General features: G+C 42.5%; 1 protein-coding gene across 1 annotated transcript; it reads left to right on the top strand.

The window, feature by feature from the left end:
• The first annotated feature begins 15,883 nt into the window (after positions 1-15,883).
• LOC110589016 (ferritin light chain-like) lies at positions 15,884-16,773 on the top strand. Its single transcript, XM_044920142.1, has one exon. It carries the CDS (start codon positions 16,083-16,085, stop codon positions 16,608-16,610), a length of 528 nt encoding a protein of 175 aa, XP_044776077.1. The 5' UTR covers positions 15,884-16,082; the 3' UTR covers positions 16,611-16,773.
• Positions 16,774-17,437: the final 664 nt, after the last annotated feature.

The raw sequence follows: 17,437 nt of genomic DNA on the forward strand, positions 1-17,437 counted from the left end.
AATTTCCAGATTTTGATAATTGTACTGTGATTATGTAGGAAAACATCCATGTCTTTAGATAATACACAGTGAAACTTACAGGTAAAGGAGCATTTTTGGTTGCAACTTACTCTCAAAAAACAAATGTGAATATGTAGACAGAAAAATGCTGAAGTGAATGTGATAGGTTGTTAACATTTGGGGAATCTAGGTGAAGGTTATATAGCAATTCTTTGTACTACGGCAACTTTTCTGTAAGTCTAAAATGCCTTTATAGTTGGTTTGTTTAAATCAGGTCCCATGGGGCACCTGGGTGGCTCAGTCGGTTGGGCGGCTACCTTCAGTTCAGGTCATGATCCCAGGATACTGGGATCGAGCCCGGGGTCAGGCTCCCTGCTCAGTGGGGAGTCTGCTTCTCCCTCTCCCTCTGCCCCACCCCCTCATGCTCACACACTCTCTCTCTCTCAAATAAATCAATAAAATCTTTAAAAAAAAAAAAAAATCAGGTCCCAGGTGAGATTCATGCATTGCCTTTGGTTGGTATGGTTCTTAAGGATCTTAAAATCTATACAGTTCATGCTCCCTCTTAAAATGCCACTTTTTTGTTAAAGAAACTGAGCCCTTTGTCTCACTTTCTGAGTTTGGATGATCATATGCTCTTTGTGTCATTTAACATGTTCCTCTATCACCCCTTTTTCCTGCCAACTGATAGATTTAAGAAGTTCCAATAAATTTGTGTTCAAAATTTGTTTGCACAAATAATTTATAAGAAATGCTGTTGCATCACATCAGGCACATAATATCCCTTGTACCAGTTTTAGAGATTTTAGAGCTGACAGTCCACTCAGGTATTGTCAGTCAATGCATCATTATAAAGTTCCCCATCAGTCTTTTATCTAACTCATTTGGTACTCACTGGTAATTGCTACCTATTATTTTTTCTAGTGACTTGCAAAATGATGGGTTTCTAATGCTATCATTTACAGTGCATTCTTTATACAGCATGGGTGCTATGGAGTACTGGAGTTTGAAGTTCTAGTTTTCAACTGTTAATACCAGCCTTTGTAGGCAGTGCCCAAAGACTAATCTTGAAGTCATGTGGCCTGTCAAGAGTCTCAAGAGTCATCCCCCACCGTGTGATCCAAAAGTGACTAGATTTGTAAATTTTAGAGGCTCTGACCATGGCTTTAGATTTCCAAGCCTCCAACTTTGCAGACACCTACACAAGCCTTTTATTAAAAACAAAGCAGAGAGGCGCCTGGGTGGCTTAGTCAGTTAAGTGTCTACTCAGGTCATGATCTCAGGGTCCTGGGATCTTGCCCCGCATTGGGCTCTCTGCCCAGCGGTGAGTCTGCTGCTCCCTCTCACTCTCCCTCTGTGCTCTCTCTCCATCTCAAATAAATAAATAAAATCTTTAAAAAAAAAAAAAAAAAGGAAAGGGGCTCCTGGGTAGCTCAGTTGGTTGAGTGTCCGACTCGGTTTTGACTCAGGTCATGATCTCAGGGTCGTGAGATAGAGCCCCACTTCAGGCTCTGTGCTCAGTGGGGAGTCTGGGGAGTCTGCTTGGGACTCTCTCTCCCTCTACCCCCTCTCCCCCAAAATAAATAAATAAATCTTAAAAAAAAAAAAAGCAAAGAAATAGAAGCCCTTATTATAATGGAAAATGCCTAAGTTAAAGACACAATTGAGTTAAATTGTTTTAAACCCGAAGATCTAAAGAAGGCGGTTAGTCCTGTGCCTAGAACCTTGTGTGTCTAGGCAGATTTGTTCAGGAAATCAGGTAATGTGTAGAGTGTTTCTAGAATGTGCTTCAGTTTTAGAACAGGAGCAATGAAAGAATGAGAACAAAATTAAGAATAATTAAGCTTGTGAAGGAGAAAGTTTTTTTTGGAGAAAGCTTTTGGAGATAAAGTTGAGATCTTAGAGAACAGATCAGATGGATATAAAAGGAAAAATGAAATTGAAGGACAGATAAAAGGGAAAAGATGATGTACTTAGGTTTAATTCATATAAGAGGTTATTTTTAAAATGAGTAGATGTTTTGGAGGTTTGGGGTTTTTTTTTTTTAGCTCAGAAATAATAACTTGGTCCCAAAAAAATCAAACAAGAATAGAAGCAAAATCACAGCCAACTGTGCTGACTCTCAGAGGGAGCAAGAATATAGACCACTACCGGCAAAGTACTCTCTTAGAGCTACACAGAGAATAGAGACTACTTGCCAAGAACTATTGGGAATTCCTCCTTAAAGTTTGGGACACTGATGCCAGGTGTACCCTGAAAGGTTGGACAGTTCAAAAGCGGAGGATCAGCAGATGGAAGTACACTATTCAAGGGATTATTGAATGGGTTCCCAGATGTCACTAAAATTGTAAATAGGAATACAAGTGCTGTCTATACCCAGAGGGAACAGGCTGAGAAATTTTGAAATTTTAGACTGTAAATGAAGGCAACCAGAAAGATGAAACATAACAGAGAGCCAATCAGGACAGTGAAAAATGGAATCCAAGCCTGGATTGGCTGTTAGCCTAATCACAAAATGCATGTTGATTATCTAACTGAGAAAGGTGAGAGTGGCCAAGGTTTTTTTTTGAACAATGGTTGCTTTTGGCCGAGCAGACCTAGTGATTTAGCTCTCAAAACAGAAGACCCCATTAGACAAAATCTAGAACAGAATGTCAGGTAAGTACATGTCTAGGCCAGAAAGAAGAGAAAGATAAAAAAAGGAAAGGAAAAAAAAGGAGGCATCAGATTCTACAAATACTAGGCCTTTATTAGGGAAATTTAACTTACTAGGAGGTAAGTTAAACTGTGACAAATCCAGCTGTTCACCTTGAAAAGTATAGAGGGGAAGTCAAGCCCTAGGACATATCCAGTATTGCTGACAAAGGCAGAGTGGAGGGAAATACTCCTGGAGGCCTGGACCAATCAAAAGCAAGGGAAGGTGGAGTGCTGAGGAGGGCTCCACAGAGGTATCTGTCCTCACCAGTGCAATTAATCTGGTAGTCCAGTTGCCCCCAGTATTCATTCTCCCTCTCTTGAATAAGTTTAGTTGGGTATATGGCAGACCAGAATGAAGACTACAGTTCCTAGCTTCTCTTACAGCTCAGGATATTTGTGTGTCTACATTGTGGTAAATGAGATGTAAACAGAAGAGTCAAGTGTGACAGCTTCTAAGAGTCTTCCTTAAGATACTAGATGCAGCACCCTCTGCTTTCCTTTCATCCCTTCCTGCTCCTGTTGCTGAAGATACCTGCATATGGGACAGGGAAGTCAAACCAAGCATGATGGGGCAACAGTGTCAAAGGAATCTGGATAACACCAGCCCTCAAACGCTGACCTAGATGTTTATGTGAGTGGAATAAACATCTACCTTTCCACTGTTACTTTGGGGTTTTTGTCATTCATAGCTGAACCTAGAGATTCAGCTGCAGAAATGTCCATAGCAGCTTTAGTTCAGGAATCTGCGAGGATGTTTTCTGGTTGAAAAAAAACGAGGGACTGGGGAGCCTGGGTGGCTTCGTCGTTAAGCGTCTGCCTTCGGCTCAGGTCATGATCCCAGGATCCTGGGATCGAGCCCCACATCGGGCTCCCTGCTCGGCGGGAAGCCTGCTTCTCCCTCTCCCGCTCCCCGTACTTGTGTTCTCTCTCTCGCTATGTCTCTCTGTGTCAAATAAATAAAATCTTTTTAAAAAAAGAAAAAAACAAGGGAGTGAAAGAGAGGCTACCCTTACAAGACAGGCTTTACAGGCATGTCATTCCACAACAAAGACCAACAGCAGGAGCCAGTGTGGAAACCGGGTGGTTATTTAGAGCCTAGATCCCACAGATCAGGCAGGGGATATTGTAGACAGAAGGCTCAAAGGGGAAAGGAAAAGTAAAACGGTCTTTAAGATTCGAGATGGAAAAGAAAGACCTCTCAAAGCAGACTCATGATTGGGCTTGCCATCACTGGAGATTTCTAAACTTTGCAAGAATGCAAATATCTTACAAGGGAGAAAGATTCACCCCTGCCCTCTAAGGTTCTTCAGCTGGTTCTGCAAAATAAACTGACAACAGAGAGATTAATATGAGAAAAAATATACGAAGTTATTTGATATTGGGGCACATGGGTGGCTCAGGCAAGCGGCTGCCTTCAGCTCGGGTCATGATCCTGGGGTCCTGGAATCGAGTCCCACATCAGGTTCCTTGCTCAGCAGGGAGTCTGCTTCTCTCCCTTTGCCTGCTGTTCCCCCTGCTTGTGCCCTCTCTCTCTGTCAAATAAACAAATCTTTTTTAAAAAATTTTTAATTAAAAAATTATTTGATATTAAAAGTTTTACACAGGGGTGCCTGGGTGGCTCAGTTGGTTAAGTATCTGGGCGATTCCTCCCAATCGAGTTTGGTGTTAAGTGTTTTGATGATACTCTTTAAAAAGTGAGGTATACCAGGGGCGTCTAGGTGGCACAGTCGGTTAAGCATCCAACTCTTAGTTTCCACTCAGGTCGTGATCTCAGGGTTATGAGATCAAGCCCCAAGTCAGGGTCCATGCTCAGCGCAGAGTCTGCTTGAGATTCTCTCTCTCCCTCACCCCTGGACCCCCTCCCCCAGCTTGCACTCTCTCTCTCTCTCAAATAAATAAATAAATCTTTAAAAAAAAAAAGTCCTTAAAAACTGAGGTATATCAGAAACTTGGTGTATAATTAAACTTTTAAGATTCTGAAAAAAGCCACACCAGTGGTTCTAGTGAGACCCTGTCCAGGTTGCTGAAAGAACTACAGTGCTATCCAAGGCATGAAGAACCCATCTGGTTCAGAATGAACAGCATCAGAAGGATGAGTTTTAGATTCGAATGTCTTTAACTCAAGCATATAAGAGAATCTAATCTTTCAACTTTTTCTCCCTGGGAAATTCACAATGGTAGAGGGGTTATATTTAAATTGGAGGACATCAATATTTTACTGAAATTTTTTTATTGAAGTATCTTTACATTGTCATATAATGTCTTTTCAGAGCCTCTGATAGACTGTCCAAACAACATGGTTAGACATAATTAGGACTGCAAAGTGAACTGGGGAACTTCCAGCTGGGGTTCAGCTTGGCCCTGGAATTAGTTCAGTCACTGAATTGCCTTCTGAGGGCAATAGCTATGCTCATCAGCCATTCGGATGGGAAAAGCGGGGAGATGTGCTTGTGGTGGGAGCAGTACTTTCAGGATAGATTGCTGGTCTCCTGCCAAGGAGATGGTCACACCCTTGTTGGCCCTGAATTTAATGGTTAAGCCCAATGAGCTAAGAGAACAAAAAACCCTGGGAGTGTTGGGCACCTAGCACCTTGTTTCCACAAGAAAAGGAATCCATTACAATAACTTTCTTGGTTTCTTTCTGCCCCCTGTCACTGCTGTGAGTGAGGAGAATGAATTTTCTGACTGGAACAGGAACTAGGCATCTATGACTCAGCCCCTTCCTCCTCCTTTTTCTCTTTCGGGTATGTCTGTCTGCCGAGAGAGCACATCCTGTTCTTCTCCTCCATTCTGCAAACTTTAGAGTGGCAGGCTCTGCCTGTGAAGTTGAAAGCCTAAAGTTACTCAACACTGTCTGTGACTGTGTGGATAAATCTGCCGAACTTTGGGGTTCATTGTTAGTGCCCACAACTATATGCCATGCTCTCCAACAGCATCTTTATGAGTAGTAAAGGTGATATTTCATCTCTGTCTGCGTGACTCATGTATCACCTGGCCCCTCTGGAAGGTACACAGTCTCTCGGGATGGTAGGTATAGTCAGGGTTACTAGGAAACCATGTCTTGGAGAGTTACTGGTAAATACTCTTGAGTCCTGGCAGTCAGGAGGCAAAATAGACTTAGTTCCAGTCCAGGACTAAGGCTGGGCGATAAAGCCAGAGAATTCTAGATTATCAATGGTGAGCTAGCTGCATGTATACTTTTTGAAAGATCTTTAGAACTAGGGTCTTAGGTTGAGTTCCACAAAAAACAGACCTTAAGAGAACAACTTGTGTGCAGATCATTTACTCGACAGGTAGACTCAGGAAATAGTATAGGAAGTAAAAAATGAAACGGAAGGAGGACAAAAGTGTGCATTAATGAAGTTACTGCTATGGGAACTGGAGTTCAGCCTTACTGAGGACTTCTGAGGGATTGCACAGAACACTTAGAGTGGCCCTCCACCCACCGCTACCACTACCAGCAAAAGAGCTGGGCTGTTGATCCACCAGCCCCCATTGGTCGAAGATCTAGGACTGCTCCCGCGGCATAAATTGCCTGGCCCTCCCAGCCTGCCTTGCACATTGGTCTAGTGCCTTACACGAAGACTGAGGAAGCAGTAGTGCAAAAGGACACTAACAGTAACTGCTACGAATATAGATGTTGCATGACCACAAAAGAAACATTTTATGTAGAATTTAGCTGTCATCACAACTTTTCCATTTATCACTGACCTGACCCTCAAAACAATGTTATGAGCCCTCTAGTCAGGAATGTTTATCCTCATCAAGGGTAAAGACATGATGAGATAACTGAGGAACAGAGAGATGGGGACTTGTCCAAAAGATAAAAGCCCCACCAAGTATTTTGTATTTTAATAACAAAATAATATATGGGAATTTAAAATGAAACAAAGCTGAGTCCTGAACTTCTTTACTGAATGGAGGAATAGCGATTCTTTTTGAAAGGAAGGACTCAAACTTGAATCAGAACCAAGAATGGATTCTTTAAAATGTTAAGTGCTTTACTGACTTTATATGCAGAATTAATGCACCAGTCCACTTTCATCAAGGGCATCAAACTGCAGCTATTGTTTGCCCAGTCTGCAAAAATAGCCAACCTACATCCTTGAAGTTTAATTCAACTCTTTCAATAAGCTTTAGATGATGGATAAGCTAGAGGATTAAACCAGGAGCTGCAGTTGAACTTATGCCTCATAATTGATAATTTGAAAAGCTAAAACATGTTCACTTCCTGATGATAGCAATTTGCAAGATTGAATGACATTGCAAGCATATTAATTCAAACTGAAAACATTCAGCTAAGTTAATATTAATTTCACAGTGTTCTGAGATTCAAGTGAAGCTGAGTTCTGTTGGGCTTATAAAATTAGGCTACAGAAAACAGGCTTTTTTTGAAGATAATTTCAGTCAGTTGACTTGAATACAGGGTGAGCAGTGAATCAGTCTAATGAAATCATAGATTTTCATTTTGGTGTTTTCATCATTTGGAAAACATTAAAAAAGCAAAAGAATATGCTGTGGTAAATTATAAAAACTAAAAAAAAAAAAAATTAAAGGAGGAAGAGAAAGTGAAAGACACCAAAACCCAAAAATTCTTAATCTCTTACTCTCACAAAAGACAACCCACTCCAACACCTCCATCATTGCCTACAAAGATAATGTCCAAAGCCTGGCACTTGAGACCTCTCAGAATCTGGTCACAACTACCTCCTCCATCATCCAATCCATCATTAAGTCCAGTCAGTTCTATCCCCCAAATGCATCTCCTCAGGCTGTACCACCCCTGGACTAAACCACAACAACATTCTACTAGTTAGACTCCCTCCTTCCATGATGCCCTCTTCAGTCTGTCCTCCTCATACAGCTAGAGTGATCTTTAACAATCCTTCCATGATATAATGAATTTTGGGGTTACTTACCCAGCACTCACTTCCCTTTTCTTTCTTTCCTAAATGTTTCCAAATTATCTTGGGAGGACCACTCCACCCTCACTAAGTAGCAACATGCCATTTGGGATTGACCCCAGCCCTAGCGACAGGAGGCAGGGAGTCCTGCCTGGAGTTTGAGCTTCACTGCCAAGATTGGGTGATGCAGAGAGGTGCCCACTGTGACTGGCCCAGGCTGATCCAATCAGAGTGAAGGTGAGGGATTCTGTTCATTGGCTTACAGAAGCTGGACTCTCCCTCTCCTTGTGAAAAAAAGAAACAGGTACCATGGTTGATGCCAAAACCATCTTGTCATCTTGAGAGAAGGACTCTCAGAGAAGAGGAAAGGCAAGATGAAATGAAACCTCACCTCAAGACTTTGCAGTTACTCAGGCCAATAAATTCCCTTTATTGCTTGAACCCTTTAAGTGGGGTTTTCTATTACATACATGAGAGTGTCTGAGCTTATATACATGGCTTCCCGTTGAACATGGAATCAAGTGTAAACTTCTTACATGACCCCCAAAGCCCTCCTGATTTGGACCTAGCCACATCTCCAGCCTCATCCCTTGCCACTCTCCTGCATGCCCACTACTCTTCAGGCCTCCTTGAACGGACAACACTTCTTCCCACTTCAGTGTTTTCGCACATGTTCTCTTTGTCTGGATATTCTTGTGCGGACTCTTTATATCACCGTCTTCTTATCATCCAGGCCTCAATGTCACCATCACAGGCTGGTCCATTCCAGTTTCGAGTCCTACACTATCTTGGTTGCTGCCACTGTAGTTTCAATTTCAGCAACCCCATGAGAAAAGAACTGGGAGAAGGCCAGCCTGTGAGTTGGAAATATTCTTGGTGCCACAAGTCCAATATGCATCTGGTCCCTCCCCACTCTCACTTCTGAGGAAAAAAATGAATGTGTGGGGACATCACATTTTTCTGGGGTTAGGATGGAGAATTTTATTCCCAAGAATGCCGAGAGGCTGCTCGCCATGAGACAAAAGCTGGACTGGGCTTTGCTGCCGGCTGTGTGGGATCTAGAAGGCCTTGTGCTGGAAGCTGGTGCAACAGTGCCCAAGGAGAAGGTGAGAGTTCCAGAGGGCAGCAAGTCAGGAGAAGACTGGCAAGAGACTGCAGGGCTGAGAGAGCAAGCAGTCTCTTCAGCACTGAAGGGAGGGTGAAGAGGACTTTAATGATATTTTTATGGACAGCAACACATGGTGTACTGGTGTCTTCCCTAAAAACGTTCCTGGGGAAACAGAAAATCGGGTTCCCAAGGGAAAAAGGGGAAATGGAGAGCTACTGTGTGATGGTTACAGAGTTTCTGTTTAAATAATGACAGAGTTCCAGAAATAGATAGTGGTGATAGTTGTACAACATTGTGAATTTTTTTTGAGAGAGAAAGTGGAGGGGGGGGAGGGCAGGGGAGGGGCAGAGGGAGAGGGAGAATCCTAAGCAGGCTCCACACCCAGTGCAGAGCCCCACGTGGGGCCACCAGCCCGAGATCATGACTGAGCCGAAATCAAGAGTCAGATGCTTAACAGACTGAGCCACCCAGGCACCCCCAACATTGTGAATTTATTTATTTATTTGTTTATTTATTTTAGAGAGAGCATGAGCACAAGCAGGGGGAGAGGGAGAGGGAGAAGCAGGCTCCCCGCTGAGCAGGGAGCCCAATGTGGGGCTCCATCCCAGGACCCAGGATCATGACCTGAGCTGACGGCAGATGCTTAACCAACTGAGCCAGCCAGGTGCCCAACATTGTGAATTTAATTAACAACACTGAATGTTTTATTTTAAAATGTTTGAAATGATCAATTTTATGTTATGTATATTTTACCACAATAAGAAAAAGATTAAAAAATAAGCTGAAAATGAGCAAAGGACCTGAACATTTTTCCATAGAAGGTCAATAGGCACATGAAAAGATGCTCAACATCACCAGTTATTAGGGAAATGCAAATTAAAACCACAGTGAGATATCACCTCATAATGCTGACATATCACCTGTTAGAATGGCCATCATCAAAAAGAGCTAATAAATGTTGGTATGGATGTGGAGAAAAGGGAAGCCTTGTGAACTGTTGGAATTGTAAATTGGTACAACTGCTATGGAAAACAGTAAAAAGAGAGGGGCACCTGGCTGACTCAGTCAGTGGAACATGCAACTCTTGATCTCAGGGTTGTAAGTTCAAGCCCCATGTTGGGTACAGAGATAACTTAAAAATAAAATCTTTAAGCGGTGCCTGGGTGGCTCAGTCAGTTAGGCATCCAACTCTTGATTTCGGCTCAGGTCATGATCTTGAGGTCATGGGATCGAGCCCTGTGTTGGGCTCCACGCTCAGGGGGGAGTGTGCTTGAGATTCTCTCTCTCCCTCTGCCCCTCCCCCTGCTCACGCTCTCTCTCTTTCTCTCTCAAAGAGCTATTTATTTCTCAAAGAAATAAATAAATCTAAAATAAAATAAAATCTTTAAAAAATAGAAAGAGACCTACCATATGATCCAGCAATTCCACTTCTGGAAATACATCCAAAGGAAATGAAAACACTAACTTGAAGATATATCTGCACTCCCCATGTTCATAGCAGCATTATTTACAATACCCAAGACATGGAAACAACCTAAGTGTCCATCAATGGATGAATGAATAAAGAAGTCTGGGTATATATAAATACATACATACAATGGAATATCATTAAGCCATAAATGCACTAGAGGAAAATTTACTATTTGCAACAACATGGATGGACCTTGATGGCATTATGCTAAGTGGAATAAGTCAGACAGAGAAAAGCAAACACTGTATGATCTCACTTACAGGTGGAATCTAAAACAAACTCATTAAGAGATTAGACTTGTGGTTATGAGAGGTACAGTGTTAAATTGGAGGCAGGTGGTCAAAAGGTACAAACTTGCAGTTATAAAATAAGTAAGTACTAGAGATGTAATGTACAACATGACGACTATAGTTAGCATTGCTGTTTGATATATAGGAAGTTAAGAGAGTAAATCCTAAGAGTTCTCATCATAAGGAGAATTTTCTTTCTTTTTTCTTTTCTTTTAATATATTTATATGAAATGATGGATGTTAGTTGAACTTACTGTGGGAATCATTTCACAATATATATAAATCAAACCATCATGCTGTATGCCTTAAACTAATACAGTGATGTATGTCAACTGTTTCTCAATAAACTGAGAAAAACATTTAAAAAATAAACTGGCTGTATAAAGGAGGAACTAGAGTAGGCCAAGCAGACCAAGAAAGAGGTTGGAACATCCATCTGATCAGGAGCTGATGAGAACTTCAACTAGGACAATGAAAATCAGGAAAAATTTGTAAGTAAAATGATCAGGACCAAATGCCTATTATTTCGGACCTGCTGAATTTAAGGCATGTGGTGACACTCCATCTCCTTTTTGCACACACTCCCCACAAGGGGCTCACTGCTGGGGTCCCGCTCATTTTCCCTCAGCAGTCCCCTGCCAATTATGACATCACAAATTCAGACACAGGGGGTCAAATCTGCTGTTTTCAAAAGAAGTCAGAAATCTGTATTTTTATGTGAAATTTCCTGATTTATAATTCCCGTCTCAGGGCTAGTTCCTGTTTATGACTCTTGATATGGATGGCATGATAAAATAGGACAACAAATTCATATTGCACTGACTATAGACCAGATATGCACTTGGAATGTTTTAAAATTTTTATTTGTGTGTATTTATGGTATACATAATACACTAGAACAATGGTATCTATGTATTAAATCATAAAGAGTAATTTATAAAGAATGTGTATAGGGCCACCTGGGTGGCTCAGTTGGTTAAACATCTGCCTTTGGCTCAGGTCATGATCCCAGGGTCCTGGGATCAAGCCCCGAATCTGGCTCCCTGCTCAGCGGGGAGCCTGCTTCTCTCACTCCTCCCTGCTCGCTTGTGCTTGCTGTCGATCTCTGTCACTCTCTTTCTCTCAAATAAATAAATAAAATCATTTTTAAAAGAATGTATATAATTTGGAGAAAGAATGAGAATATCCTGAGAAAACATCTTTTAATACATCTTAAGATAAAGGTATAGAATCAAAAAAGTTCAGAGAACCTCTGATGGAGACTATACCTCAACAGTATGTCATTAAGCCACAGTTCTCAAGCTTGGATGGACTGAAAAATCTGGTTTCAGATGCCTATCCCTAGATCTCACACACCATAGTTTCTGACGCACTAGGTCTAGGGTGGGAATAAGAAATCTGCCTTTCTAACAAGTGCCCTAAGTGATGTTGGGTCAAAAACCCATGAACCACACTTAAACACAGACATATTGTTAGGAGTAGAGGCTCTTGAGTCAAAAGGTCCTTGTTTCAAATCTTGGCTCTGACATTTATCAGCCATGGGACTTTGAGAAAGTTAACTTTAACTTCTGAAAGTCACAAATTTCTCATTTGTAATCTGGAAATAATACTAATGGCTACCTAATAAGTTTGTAAAACAATATTCAGCACATAGGGAAGGTAAAGTAAATATTAACTATTTTGTTATGATTGATTAATTCTTAAGCTCTGTGGAAGGGAGCTGAAGTGTTTTTAGGGCAAGGTGAGCTACCCTGTTTCTTTTGTCATCCATCTTATAAAGAGCCTTTGTCTGAGCAGGACTCCTCCCTTTTATCATGACCTCCTTTGTCTGTTCTCAAATTCTTTTCCTCTTCAAAGCTGCCCTTGATGTTCTTTTTAACTTGACTTCATCTACATAAAAACATTCACAGACATGGGTGCTCATCATACTAATCTCTCTACTATGAATATGTTTGAAATTTTCCTTAAAAAAAAAAGCCTTTTAAAGTCTTTGTTCACATGAACTACTCTAAACTTTACCCTCCGTACGGAGAGCTCTGACTAATACCACCTGAAATTTACACCTGGGCAGTGAAATTTAGGCACCATCTCTTGAACTCTCCTCATACATACAAGGTACATACAAGGTCTGAGACTTATTCATGACCCTAGCAGGGCATTCTCTGTGAAGAACATCAACTGTCCTAGCACATATAACGTCCGTCTGTCAGGGCTGTCAGAGTCTGCAGGCAGACTGCCATCTTACTGCTGGGATGATCCAGTTGGCTAGCGCTGTCCTGGTTTCTGGGGCCCCATCCCCAACTCCAACCAAGGCACCCCAGAGATAAAAGCAGATGATCCTGGAACAAAGTAAAAATAATTTAGCTAGATAAACATTCATTATTACTATTAGAAAATAAATTCAAAGCACATGCCCTAATTTCCATAACTCAGTGTCAACATCTTTGTAAAAAGGTACTAGATGGGCAAGGGTAACTTAAAAGTTACCAAAAAAGTTAAAAAAAAAAATACCAGCAAGCGATTTTCTAGTCTCAAATGTTTGAAAACCTCACTCTCCAAAATATAAAAATTCCAAGTGAAACATCGCCAAAGCTAATACTATTAGGGTTTAGGCTATGCTGCCATAACAAAAAAACCCAAGGATACACTGGTTTACCTCAGGGTCTATTTGTCTCTCTTATCACAGTCTTGAGGTGCTCCAGGGTGGTAGGGCTACATGCCCATCCCTGCACAGGGCTTCTAACCCAGTCAGGAGGAGGAAGGGGAAGAGCCACAGAGTACATAAGTGTTTCTTTCTGGGTGCACATCTGAGAAGGGCAAAAATCCCTTCCACTGACTCTCCACACACTGTCCACTCCACTGGACAGAACTGATACACATAAGCCACACTTAACTGCAAGGTCTACTGGGAAATGCAGTCACCAGCTGGGTGGCCATATGGCCAACCTAGACTCCGAGTCCTAGTATTAAAGAAAGGGAGAATAGAGGCTGGTGAACAACTAGCTGGTTCCTTCTAGATCTTCCTCACTTCTTGTACAGTGGAAGTGCAGAAACTTTTTAGGTTATACAAATCCTCAGTGGGAAGGCTGTTCCGGATGATTGTGAAGTATATAGTATTTGGAGTCTATCTGGGTACAAAACCTGGTTCTCTCACTAGCTGTGTACCCATAGGCAAGTTATATAACATCTATGTGCCTCCATTTTATTATGTGTATTTGGGAAATAATAATAGTACCTATCTCACAGGGTACCATAAGAAATAAATGGGAATATATTTTTAAAGCATCTAACATAGTTTCCACAATGCAACCCCTATCAAAATCCTAATGGTATTTTTTTTGCAGAAATAGAAAATAAGTCTTTCCTAAAATTCACATGGAATTTCAAGGCACCCAAATAGCCAAAACAATCTTGGAAAAGAACAAAGTTGGAGATCTCACATTTCTTATTCTCAAAACATATCACAAAGCTACAGTAATCAAAGCAGCATGGTACTGGAATAAAGACCAACTTCCAGACCAGCGGTATAGAATAGAAAGCTCAGAAATAACAGTTTCTAGCATGTGCGAGGCACTTAATAAGTGTGCCATCATCATCATCATCACCACCAAGTTGGATTATTTTTTCTCCTCCATATATTGCATACTGATGCCAGTCATTTAGTTCAGGTGCATTTATTTACTTCTTTATGGACTTTGAGTTTGGCAAGTGTTGACTGAGTACAATGAGAAATGTGATTTAGGCAGAGATTAATTGAGGAAGGGCAGGTTCCAACTTAGCCCAAGGACTCAATCTGACAGAATCTTTTCTACTTTCCAAGGTTTTAAATAGATATGAAGGGACTTGGGGAGCCTGGGTTGCTCAGTTGGTTAAGTGTCTGCCTTCAGCTCAGGTCATGATCCCAGGGTCCTGGGTTCGAGTCCCGCATCAGACTCCTTGCTCAGTGGGGAGACTGCTTCTCCCTCTTCCTGCCTCTCTCCCTACTTGTGCTCTCTCTCTCTCTAAAAATAAATAAATAAAATCTTAAAAAAAAAAAAAGAAGGGACTTATCTTTGTCTCATCATTGAGAGTTGTTGGACGGGCAGTGGTCCTCAAGTCTATAGGCAAAGGCACAGCTGACATAGGGCCAGTTCTGGGTCTCTATGGGCTGTTGTTAATAACTAGTACAGAGTCTTCAGAGCATGGGAGGCCAGATGGGGCTTGCGGTCTTGAATGCCACACTGCTGGGTAAATCTTCCATATCTCACTGCACAGACAATGAAACAGGTCAACAGTCTAAAGGGGGAACTTTATTGTGCAGGTGATTTCAGAGCAAACTTGAGGTCAAGGAATAAAATGTTGGGCAGGCAGCTCAGAGGTCAAGGCCTGAGCATGCATTTTTCCATTCCAGCTTCTGGAGTTTCAGAGGGGCTTAATGAGAGCCAACAAAATTTCTGAGCATTTGTTGGCAACTATGCCAGAGAGCTAGGTTGACATTCTCTCAGAGCAACATCACTTGATGTTCCAGGTGGAAGCTGTTTGTGTCTTTTCTCCTCTTAAATAATAACTACAATTCAAATATAATAAATGGTGATGACCAATTTGTTTTCCATTTCATATTGTAAAAGCGTTCGTCCCGGTTTACCACACTCACACCACTGCGGAAGTCTACTGCTGATTTTAATTTAAAGGTCCATGTCTGGAAAATAGTCTGCTTTCGGTCTTCCTTTTTACCAGGAGATAATTATAACTTCATCGACCTGCAAGGCGGTATAACTCTTATAGACACAGTTAAGAAGGGTGTACCGGCCATTCCTCTCCAGGATATGTGCTCTTCCTGCCGTATCTAGTGGAAAGATTCTATTGGAGTCCCCTTCTCTTCTCCCTTAACCACACCCAGAGCAGCTGGGGATGCCTTCCAGACTTCCAAACTGTAACAGGGAGCTGTCAGGCCATGAGTGTCTGAATCCTTGGTCTGTGGACCTCAGGGCAACCTGAACTTTGCAGAGAATTAACACAATAGGGAGACTTTTCCGTTTTCCCAGGAATTGGGCCATGATTTGGGCCATGATGAAAACCAGAACACTTGTGTGCCCCAACATGATCACCCTCCAGAGTCATGGAATGATCTATATTTAGGTAAACAGGCATTAAATACTGGTGTGCACAATTCTGGACTTCAGTGAATACCAGTCCTGGTTGCTTCAAGAACAACATGACAGACCACGGGCTGGGTCTGCCTTGCAGTCTCAGCTATGGGTTTGAAACCTGGGGTCCCTGGACCCTCCCCCAGTGGATCCATAGCTAGAATTCAAAGAGTCTCTGAACATGAATGGGGAAAAATGACATCTTGATTTTCACCAACCTTAAACTGAAACATAACATTTTGTTCCACTACGAATGTAGGCAATACATCATTGTAGAATTAGCAGTGCGCCCCGCGGTCCTGCGGCTCTGTCTCTTGCTTCAACAGTGTTTGGACGGAACAGACCCAGGGATGCCCCTCCAACCAGCCAACGACCACCCTCCAACCTCTTTTCCAGTCGCAACCTTGGGAGCCATCTTCTTGGCCACCCACTGCCTCCGGGACCAGCCACCAGCCAATTTCGAGCTTACCTTACCACCAATCAACCATGAGCTCCCAGATTCGTCAGAATTATTCCACTGAGGTGGAGGCCGCCATCAACCGCCTGGTCAACATGCATCTGCGGGCCTCCTACACCTACCTCTCTCTGGGCTTCTATTTCGACCGTGACGATGTGGCTCTGGAAGTTGTGGGCCACTTCTTCCGCAAGTTGGCTGAGGAGAAGCACGAGGGCGCTGAGTGTCTCTTGAAGATGCAAAACCAGCGTGGCGGCCGCGCCCTCTTCCAGGATGTCCAGAAGCCGTCCCAAGATGAGTGGGGGAAAACCCTGGACGCCATGGAAGCTGCCCTGGTTCTGGAGAAGAGCCTGAACCAGGCCCTTTTGGATCTGCATGCCCTGGGTTCTGCCCGCGCAGACCCCCATCTCTGTGACTTCCTGGAGAACCACTTCATAGATGAGGAGGTGAAACTCATCAAGAAGATGGGCGACCACCCGACTAACCTCCCCAGGCTGGCCGGCCCCCAGGCTGGACTGGGTGAGTATCTCTTCGAGAGGCTCACTCTCAAGCACGACTAGGAGCCTCTGGAGACCAGCAGCCTTTGAGGGGGCCCTTCTGACAGCCCCCTGGTGCCAGAGCTTGTGCCTCAGCCTCTCGCTGCAGCCACGAGGCAGCTTTTTAACCACCCTGGAGCCCTCGCCCAAGCCATGGACCAAGTGGAAACAATAAAGCTTTTTGCAGCAAAAAACAAAAAAAAAAAAGCAGTGCTTTTGATGATAGAAACCACAGATCTATTCATGTCGCGTTCAGCAGTTGTAGACATCTCAAAATATCATCTATACTCATTAATACTTCAAAATTCAACAGTTACTGGGCTCACTACTGGATCTTGTTGAATGCAATAATAAGATGCATGTATATTACTGTATCTTAAATACTTTCTAGTGTTTCTAGTTAACCGTATTTAACATATTTGATTTCGTTTGTATTTAATTTTCTTTTTGAAAGGTATTACTCTGAAAAGGTGTCCATAGACTTTACTAGGTGGCAAAGGGCAGCCATGACACACACATAAAGCTGGGGGTGGGGGTGGGGGAGGGAAGCCCTGATCTAAAAGATGTCACCATTACACTATTGATGGGACTTTTTCTCTCTAAGACTGGGTATAACTTTAGAATCCCACTCAACACAGTGCATCAGGTAGCCACCAGCAGTCAACTGAGATGATACCTATTTACCATCTCTGGTCAATAAGAAGGAACTGATACAATGAAAGGCATCTCCTGGCCCCCACAAGGTTCAAGTTCACTTAGAAATTAAGACATAGCCCTGGATTACATCTGCCCTAGATATTTCTGCCCATAGGGAAGGTTTTAGCGGAGTGTCTGCAGCCAGTCCCTGGGCA

Source organism: Neomonachus schauinslandi, chromosome 12 (genome assembly GCF_002201575.2).
Source record: "Neomonachus schauinslandi chromosome 12, ASM220157v2, whole genome shotgun sequence".
Classification (NCBI taxonomy): Eukaryota; Metazoa; Chordata; class Mammalia; order Carnivora; family Phocidae; genus Neomonachus; species Neomonachus schauinslandi.

Bases quoted from the DNA above. Each gene is read 5' to 3' on its own strand.
- LOC110589016 (XM_044920142.1), top strand. From the start codon at position 16,083: ATGAGCTCCCAGATTCGTCAGAATTATTCCACTGAGGTGGAGGCCGCC.